The sequence below is a fragment of the Rattus rattus genome, chromosome 3, assembly GCF_011064425.1.
Source record: "Rattus rattus isolate New Zealand chromosome 3, Rrattus_CSIRO_v1, whole genome shotgun sequence".
Classification (NCBI taxonomy): Eukaryota; Metazoa; Chordata; class Mammalia; order Rodentia; family Muridae; genus Rattus; species Rattus rattus.
In genome coordinates, this window is record NC_046156.1 from 6,670,497 (window position 1) to 6,680,669 (window position 10,173).

At 45.0% G+C, this 10,173-nt stretch overlaps 1 protein-coding gene and 1 pseudogene across 2 annotated transcripts in view; one reads left to right on the forward strand and one right to left on the reverse strand.

Moving 5' to 3' along the window:
- Positions 1-1,696, forward strand: part of Tnni3k (TNNI3 interacting kinase) — a 272,604-nt gene extending 270,908 nt beyond the window's left edge. Inside the window, exon 24 of one of the 2 annotated variants that reach the window (XM_032897120.1) lies at positions 1,194-1,696. In XM_032897120.1, coding sequence (XP_032753011.1) covers positions 1,194-1,270 — 77 coding nt within the window. In that variant the 3' untranslated portion in view covers positions 1,271-1,696. The remainder of the gene's footprint in view (positions 1-1,193) is intronic. The other variant, XM_032897119.1, reaches the window with a different exon arrangement.
- Positions 1,697-3,488: 1,792 nt separating this feature from the next.
- On the reverse strand, positions 3,489-4,080 carry LOC116895278 (annotated as a pseudogene).
- Between the last annotated feature and the right edge of the window lie 6,093 nt (positions 4,081-10,173).

The following is a 10,173-nucleotide window of genomic DNA, read 5'->3' on the forward strand; positions in this document are numbered from 1 at the left end:
CCCTGCAATGCACACATGCAGGCACACAGGCATATACACACTTGCAGGTCCATGCATTCATACACACATGTACACATACATACATACATACATACATACATACATACATACACATGTGCAGGTGTGCACATGCATGCATATACACATGCATGCACATTCACACATACACGTGCACACAGATTCACACACGACTCACACACATGCACTTGCAGGCATGTATGCACACATGGGCCCTCAGTGCTAACCTGGACCAATCCCAATAGAGGAGCATAATGCAAGCCCATGCTCAGAAGTACCATCATCAGCAGTATTTCCTTGCAACAGAGTTCGTTATGGTGTGCTAGGAGAGTTTGACAGATTTTTTTCCCTTTTGAAAGTGAATGTGCATTCACTTTCCTGTATGTGGCTTCATGGCTTTAAGGTAACACCAATGTCTATGTTGGCTCTGATAACTCAGCTTTCAATGGTGACTATTCTTTAAAGCTGCCCATTCTTTAAAACTGTGGGTACTTTTGTAACCAGAGTGGACAGGGAGTGGCTCCCTGGACTCACTCACTGCCTTACTCTAGATCTATAAAGTTCATTCTTAGAGACGCCTGGGCTGTCGCATCAAGTGCCACTGATATTTGGACCTAAGCACTTGTCAGGCCCTTAAAAATGAAGCAGCTAGGGAAACAAGCAGGCAACCTTCTCCAGGCTTCTATTCTTTTTCCATCAGCACCTTCTCCACCATTCCTCTCAGCCCTTCCTTTGCCTTATGCCCTGGCGTTGCCTGCCACTTGTCTGAGGCATGACACTCTGGAAGATCTAAGCTGGCAAATGCCCCAAAGACAGCAAACATTGGAACCATTCCTTAAATGCATTTGCCTGGCATGAAGCTCGATCTTAGCCATCATGGCGTCTTCCTTACGGAAACAAGTCCTGCTTTCCTGTAAACCCAGCATACTAACCACCAGCCAGCATGTTCAAAGTGGACATGGATGTTCAAGTAGTCATGGATGTCCATATGGTATCAACTCCATGCTTTCATTTTAGACCATAGCATCACCGAGGTCCAGAATCCAGTCTTCATTCCCAGGGATCTAGAAGGACAGTCTGGTAGCTATGTACAGCACTGGATCCCACTGGTTACAAAAGCAGGGAGATGTGCTAGAAGGTCAATAAGTAATGACCGAACTTCTTTTCTGACGCAGGCTATGTGTCTGATCCCATGAGCCTGACGCACCTTCACTCCCGCCAGGACGACGGCAACTTTGAGGACAGCAACTGACAGGTCTGGCATACACCTAAGGGGCGTCTCCCCATCAGGCTGACGCAGTGATTTTACCCACGGCAGGCTTGCTTCCAATTATAACGCCCTGCCCTCTGAGGTTTCTTCAAATCATCTTGCTTATTCTAAGCTCGTTTAATTCCCTTCTACAGGACAGCCTTTGAATTGTGCCAAGCCTGAAGTGTCAAAGAACAGATACAGAATGTGTATGAGCAATTGTTTGATATTTAAAGCCCTTAATTGCCTGGGGGTGGGGTTCAAGTCTGTGTAGATGCCTAGGTTGACCCTTATGTATTCCTAGACCAAACTGTGTGGGCTTGCGTTTGAGGGTCTCCTGTTGGGTTTCTTAAAAAACAAGCTGGCTGACTTATCTCCTGTTGCCTCTGGTGTTCCTTCTGTGATTAAAGACTCTTTGGTGGTCTAGAACAAGGGTTGAGATGTATGTGCGTTTTATTCTAATGGGGACTCCACCGAACGGACCTCTTTTGAGACAGACTGGTTAACACACGGAAGCATAGTACATGTGGCTAGCTGGCCTGCTTCCTTTGTCTTGATTGTGCCTTCTTTACCTGAGCAGCCCCTTAGGGTTTAGTGGTTAAGATGTTGTTAATGGCATCATTATGAAATCAACACACGAATGCCACACTAGAACTTCATACAGACATGAAGTATCGGCTGTCTTCAGGAAATGAAGCTGGGCTGGAGAGAGAGCTCAATGGGTAAAGGCAATTTAGTCTCACCTAAAAACGTAAGTTGGTCCTCAGGAACCACAGGTCAGAAGAGAGAAGCACCTCCTGTAAGCAGTCCTCTGGCCACCTTACTCTAGCTCCAACATGTGTACCCACGTGCACACACTCAGTGAAATATCATCATTATATTAAATAAAATAATATTTTCAAAAATAAAAGAATTTCTTTTTTAGTTTTTGAACGTCCACTTTACTTCACATGACACCTAACCAGTTGTCGTTACATCTGAGGAATGATGACCCATGAGGCTATCTGGAGAAATATAGTCCAATTTTACAGTGCCAAGCACTCTAGACTTTGTGTCTACCCCCGAGACATTGTGTTCTACTACAATGCAAAAATATGGGTATCACCGCTACGTGTTACATAAAGAGAAATAGCAATAAACTCGAAACAGTAGTAAATTTGTCTGTTCCTTAAAATACGGGTATGCAAATGTTACAAAACCATAATAAATGGTTTGATAAAATGTAGTTTTATTTTATGTTACTCTGCTGTTACATAGGGCATAACATTTTCACAAGGCCTTTTGGGGACTACAATGATTAGCAAACTCCCAATCTAGTGGTCCAACTCTCTAAAGAACTATCACTTGACAAACTGGATACCCCCTCACATGTACTCAAATCTGCATGGAAACGTGCTAAGGTTTAGACTTGGACTTGCACACTTTATTTCTCCTTTCTAGTGGATTTAAGAAAGGACATGCATTTTAATTTGCCCAAAGCAATGCTTGTATTCTGGCAGCAACTTCTATCACAAGGTAAAGTGACTACCGGAGTTATGAAGGCAGGGGCTGTAAGTGAATTTTTATTGGGAAGGAAGTTGTCAACTTAAACAGCAGTAAATGAAGAATGCATAAGAAAACTCCCTGTTGTCACCGACAGATGTAACCTCCAGAATATGTGACACAGGCGACATTTCAATCTGTGACCCCAAGCCTGGATGCATTAAGTGCTCTCCCATTTAATATAATACTTCAGGATTCCTACTAAAAAGGAATTGGTCGTAAGAGCATGGAAAAGTTGCTTCTGAAAGGAAACCCCCAAGAAGATTCAGGAAAGGAATGTAGAAACCAAGAAGTTATTCCTACAATCACTTTAAATTGTAGGGCACCACATTCCCATGTCTTCACAGTAATACAAAACACAGTCACTTGCAGAACTGGTTCAGATTACTTGAATACCAAATGTGCTGTCAGTCTCTTACACAAGTGTCTGGGAGTTACTCGTGTTTGTAGGAAATGAAGCTATTGACACTTTTCTACAGCAGTAACTGCACACCAGGAAGGTGGAGACAACACACACCAAGCGATGGAGTTTTCCCAGAGCTGCAGTGTGAGAAGACTAGAAACAGTTGATCCCATACACATGAATGGGCTTCCTTGCCAGAGGAAATCCAAGTGGAATAAGCAATGGAGATGTAAAAAGAGTTTCTTGCGGGGAAAGTGGTTGGTGCCCTGGATGCCTTTAGCTCTTGGCCCCCTCTGCTGCATCACATTCTTCTCCTGAACAGCCTGATGTCCATACTGTTAAGTTGTCTCTAGGCAACTGCATGATGAGGGTGCTGTCTTTGTAGGAGTCTTCGTTCAGTGCCTCATCAAAAGCCGTTTTAGCCAGTGTGCAGGCAAACTCTGGCTTGTTAAGGATCTCATAGTAAAGTGCAGAAAAGTTAAGAGCCAGCCCCAAGCAGATTGGATGTGTAGGTCGCATCTCTTTCTTGCTTATATCAAATGTCTCCTCTTAGGCTTCTTGGGGATTTTCTATTGTTTGTTTTCAATCATCCCCACAGTCTACTTCAGCAAGAGACTGGAAATAATCTCCCTTCATTTTCAGAGAGAAGACCTCACTCCCTAGATTAGGAGACCTGTGGCCCCAACCACGTTCTTGTAGACCACCGACAGCAGGTTACACTCCCCATTGGACAGCTCGATGCCCTGTTCCATCATGGCTTTCACACAGGTGGCTTTCATGTAGATGCCATGTCACCATAGCACTCGGCCTGTTTGGCCAGCTCGGCTTTCTGGATCAGTTCAGTCTTCTCCATGGCGAGAGAGGGTGAGCGCCAAGCTGGATCCACAGTCTTCCTTCTAGTCTCCGTGGCTGCAGTGCGAGTGCCACCCAAAATAAAAGAAACTTTAGATCTGCCCTCCATGCTCTTGGTTCAAGCCTGGATACAGGAATGGTCCCACCAGAGAAAGGTGCTCTGCCACTAAGAGAGAGACTTGAACACACGACACTGGAGATGCTGAAATCCTAGCAGTAATTACTGCTTTTGACCATGGCAAGAGAAATAGAGTTGGCCAAAGAAAAAAAATGGTATATTATAAATCAAAGCGTTTCAAGCTTCATCCTGTTTCTGGACAGTACAATTCTCTGTTGGGCACTGTCCTTGGCACTATTGTATGCTTACAGGTTGCTGTTGGTCCAGGACACCTCCTGTGATGGTTAATTCCTTGTGTAAATTTGACTAAACAATAATATGTCCTAGTTAAACCCTAGTTAAACAGTAACTCCAGGCGTGTCTGTGAAGGTGATCCAGAAAGGACAACACCTGAACCCTATAAGGTGGCCTGCCCCAGATGTGAGCCAGCACCATGCAGTCCACTAGATCCTGCGTAGAACAGTGAGGGTGGGAATCTTCAGTTTCCGGGCTCAGAGACTTCATTCCCCGGGCCCAGGTCTGAAACACACACTGAAATCTGCACCCTGGGCTCTCAAGCTCTCTGGCCCTTGATCTGCACAACCAGCTATTCCCTACCATCAAGACAACAGGTCTTGGATCTTTTCAATGTCTGCTATTGTGAGTACTGATACCATATAAGATATATGCATGTATGTATGTATGTATGTATGTATGTATGTATGTATGTATATATGTGTGTATATGTGTGTATGTGTGTGTATAAATTTCCTACATATATTCACATTTATGTATGTATGAAATATATGAATATGCGTATACCTTGGATACTGAAGGATGGCTATCATTTATCATTTATGAATCACTTATCAATATTCAAGTATCTATCATCTATCACTTATCTTACCTATTATCTATGTATCCATCTATCAATCACCTACCATCTAAATATCTATTCATCTCTACAACTATCATCTGTCTGTCCATCTGCTCATCCTCTGTCATATCTACCCAGCTGATACACCTATTTCTAATCACAACATTTGAAACTATCTCCAGTTGCCACATACTTGTACACAGCAGAGGTGGGTAAAAGAGATAGGATTATGAGTTCGAGGCTAGTTTGAACAATATAGCAATTCTATATAGATATAGATATAGATGTAGATATATAGAGATATATAGATATATATTTAAGTCTCTGGATATTTTCCAGTGTGCCCTGGAGGGCATTGCGTTCTATTCTAGGTCAGAGAGAACAGTTTGGGGGTTGAAGCTTGCTACTGAGGAGGGGCTCTCGGGAATGTCTCTTCACCCTGAGCTAATGCGGGCTCAGATAAAGCTTTTCCCGTGGGTGTGCAGACTAACCCATGGCTGTCACAGCAGGCTCTCCTTCCTTCTGCTGTTTGAAATTATGTTTCTAGAGAGTGATTCCCATCAAGAAAACAGCAATCCCACCTCTAAAATACCTTGGGTTGTCTTTTCTGTGACCCATGACAGCAAAATCCCTAGTCCCCCTGAGCTCCCATTGGCTTACAGATAACCCAGTGAACATCCAAAGGTATAAATTAAAACCCAGCGCTTCCAGTGGTTTTGATCCCTTTTAAGCCGAAGGCCGTTTCATTCTCCTACTTGATTATGCCAGAGTGACGGGCACTGAGTCTCGCCAAGCGCATTCTCAGGAGGCGTTGTAAGGACACAGGCAAGGAAACACAGGTGACTGCATGAGCATAGACTAGACAAAGAAGCAGGAGGGGAATGGGCCCTGGCTTGGGAGCATCTGTCTCTGCAAGTCCTTGATGGGGCTCATGTAGGCAGCAAGCCAAGAGCCAGCCCAAGCTACTCTGGGGCAAGATCCCACTAGAGAGGTCTATGGCACGTGATGAGTGCTGTCTTCTCATGAATATCTGCCCCCTTTGTGCAGGGGATTGCCTCGAACACACCCCAGCTCCCCTTCTTGTCTCCTCTGGGCCAACTCCTTCCCCCACTGCCTGTCCTATGGCCCTGCTTTCCTCTGCTCTTGTCAAGTGTCTGCAAATAATGAGGCTAATTCGTCTTGATTCCTGAGAAGGAGAAACCTTTCCGCAGAGCCGTCCTGTGGCTCACAGACCCTCTTCATTACCACACCCTTAATGGGGCCCGAGGCTTGTCTTAAAGTGTGTCAGGAACACAGGATTTTTTAGGTATTTTTTCCCCTTCTTGCTGAAAAGTGTCTCCCTAATTGCCTCCCTCTTCTGCTTGTAAAAAATGGACTTCTTAGTTCGTGTTTCTGTATGCTTAGCACATTAGATGGTTTTCCATGTGCACACAGCCTTAGCTCACTCTGAAGATGTTCCATTAATTATAATTGTGAGCCATATTACAGCCACGACATGGAAAGCCATTCCAACAGCTTGAGTCTTCGGGTTAAATTATTTCCAAAGCTGACATTTCCCCGGAAAGAGAAAAGTGGGAGCTGTTTGTAAGAAGAAAGGTTAACCCTACACAATTCATCTAAAAGCAAGGGTTTCTCTGTTTTCTCTTCTTAACTCTTTCCCCACTTTCCTTTTCCCCGCTTTCTGGCTTTCCTCTCTCCCTATTTTCTCCTCTTTTTCTCCCTTCTACTTTTCTCTCCCCTCTCTGTTTCTTCCTTAGCGTCTCCCTCACTCTTGCCCTTCCTCTCCTTAAACAATAGCTCCAGAGTCACCTGGACCTTCTGCAGTAGGGGTATGATTGTGAGTGAGACACTTTCAGCCTCTTTAGTCTCTGGTTTATGATCCACAGGTAATGACTCTGAGGTTCATTCTTTGCCATGCCTATAAGGATCTCAATTAACCACCAAGTATGTGGTTAGTCCTGAGGTCACACTAGCAGATGTCACCCGCTTTTACCATTCATTGTTCTATGGCCAAGCACAGGGGAACTGAAGGAAAGTGTGAGGAAGAAGAGCATTGTCTCCTCCTTATAGAAAAACTACAATGTCTCTAAAATTATCCCTTCACACAAAAAGTGAGCTACAGAGAGAGCCTACATCTCTGAGGCAAACTGAGCCAACATCTAGTGCCCCACCCCAGTAGTAATGAGTGATTCTAGGTCTGACATAATGTTGGAAAAGATTCCAGTCATTTCCAAACACAGAAAATGAGTAATTCCCCGTAGAAGAGGATGGGAAGGGAAGGGAGAGTGCATGTCCTGCAAGGAAACAGAAATGTATTTTAATGTTTTAAATGTGCTATCTGACTTCATATTCTGCGTAGTCCTGGAAAGAATAATTTTGAGAATTCATGTTCAGGAAGGCAGAGCTGTGAATCCGAGCCTCCTAGGAGAGAGCCCAACTTCAGGTCGTGTGTGAGAGTACATTTGTACAAGCGGACACAGGGACACACACACACGCACATGCACATGCACACGCACACACTGTGGCGATAGTGTGGGGGTCAGATGAAAATCTGGGGAATCAGTCTTTCATCTCCCACCTCATTTGAGACAGTGCTCCTTGTTGTTTACCACTGCACGTACCAAACCAGCTGACCAGCCTATATCTGGGTAGTCTCCTGTCGCAGGCTTCTGTCTTTCCATAGGCACACTGGAATTAATGATATATGGATATGTGCATTCTAGGGGTTGGCTTTATGCACTAAGCCATTTCTCCCATCCCCGGTCCACTGTGATGTAGAGAAAGGCAGAGCCGGCTCCTGCTCACAGCCCAGAGCTGGAGCAAAACTGGGCATTGTTGCCTGTTTAAACCCCAAAGAAAACCGGGGATGAACACAGAAGTTTCAGAGACCAGAAAAATACATCTTTCCTAATTGCTGTGGCTTATCCTTATAAAGTAAAACACACAGGAGATCCGTTTCCTCTCTTACAGTTGCAAAAGACGTGGGCTGGCATAATCTTAAAACATGCGATGTCATTTTCTAGGCAGAATGAGAGAGAAATGGCTGACAGAGACAAGCCCCTGAGCGGGATAAGTAGCAACGAAGTCAGGAGGCGAAGCCTGCACTTAGGCAGCCAGGAACCTTCACCTTCCATCTCCTCATTAGCTCTGGGAGGCAGCCCAGGGATCTGGTGCAGGCTTTCCCCACTGGGATTTGAATACCTTATCTCTTCCTACTTGTCTGCTACTTAGTTACTCAAGCGTGCAGACTGGATATCTCCCCTGATCAATTCAAGAGCCAAGAGGGCAAGCATGAGCCATCTGACATTTACAATCCCTTCCCCGGGTCTCTGCTCTACTCGGCCGCAGCAATCGCAGACAGTGGTCCAAGACGGTCAGCTCAATTAGCACTGTGCAGAGCTTGATGGAGAAGCAGAGTTCTCCTCTCTCCTCAGACACCCTCCCTCTATGAGGCTAACTAGAAATAAAAGGAGCAGGGGTTACATGTTTCTTCCTGAGCCAGAGATTCCAGACCCCGCAGCAAGCTAGCCCAAAGGCAGGCTGCTAATTAAATTAGGCCTCTTGCATTAAATGCTGCCACAGGTGCTGAGCCTTCCTGATGGGAACGCACTGCAGAGCCATCCCCAGCTTAGCTTTCTGTGTGATTAGAGGCCTGAAAGGGATATGATCTCAGATTTCAGTCTTTCAAGCAACTGCTCCTATGCAGAAGAAAGGCCTCTCTGCCATCATTAAGGGGAGACTTCAGCTTATTAATTTCACAAGACTACATCCCTTCTTTTTTACTAGAGAATCCGAAAAACGTAAGATTGAAACAATGAATCAGGAAAGGGTAACGCTGGCCACAGGGGGAATAATGATTTGAATATTAGTTAACTTCAAGGGTTTTTTTGTTTGTTGTTTGTTTGCTTGTTTAAATTCATGGTCTCAATACCATTTCAAAAGCAGGTCTTGGTAGAGAATACCAGCTGCTTCTTATAATTATTTTTTATTCATTTATTTATTTAGTATAATTGTGTGGGCAGGGGCATGTGTGTGTCTATAGGCATACCACGGTATACAAGGGGAGATCAGAGGACAACTTTTGCAAATCAATTGTCTCTGCCAAGTGCAGAAATCCCACATGCAGTTTTTAAACTGAAGCCCACATCTGGATAACTGCGGAGCTTATTAGAGCACTCTCAGAGGTATGGCATCAATCTGTGAATGAAAATTCCTGAAAAGAATTGTGCTTTCCACTAGGCCTTCCACGAGGGTGACTGACTGAACCGTCAGTGGTGTGGAGCAGTTGGAACGTTGGAAGTCCAGGGCCAAACTGTCCTGTGGCATCTTCATCCTCCTTAGTAGCCATTTCTTGCACCTACCCGATACTTTGTGAGCCCTAGGTAAACCCTGAAGGATACATAAATAGACGCAACCAAGGGAAGGCCTAAGGAGTCAGCTGCCAGACAGCAGCTAGCACCTTCCTAAGTTTCCCTTGCATCGCTACATCCATTGTACCTATGGTTCCCACCAGCGTAACTTGAAAGTGCGTTGGAATACAATATATTTTTGTTTTGTTACAATAAAACTTTACTGTTACCACTTAGAGCATGACACTCCTGCTAACCTGTAGCTGTGCTCCCAAGCTGTAGTCATTCACGTTTGGTTCCAAAATAAAGTATCACTTTCCCTTTGACATGGAAGTTGTTGTTCTGCATCTACAAGGCCCTGGAACAGGGGACACGGCAATTTCCCAGAAGTTAGTGCTGCTTATCCCAGAACCACAGCTGCAGACGCATGTAGGACGTGAGTTTCATATCACTGGTGTGCAAAGAGGCAGTGTTGCTGTGTGACCTGTTTGCCATCAGGCCCTTAGCCTTCAGATCATCAGAGACCCCATATGAAAAATGGAGGTTCTCGTCCTTTCCTCACAGGGAGGCCCAAGGGAGCGATGACACTTGGTGCACACTGTCTAGCACAGTGCCCGTCCTGTAACAGCTGCTCTAACTGCTCTGCTTGCTATCGCACTGCTGGGAGAAGAGCCGTTCAGGCCTACGGGACCCACCATTTTGTGAATGCAAACGAGATGGTCGCAGATTGGGAAGACAGAAGTGCTGGTAACCCAAGCCCTGAATTACATGGTCTGGCAGTAGAAT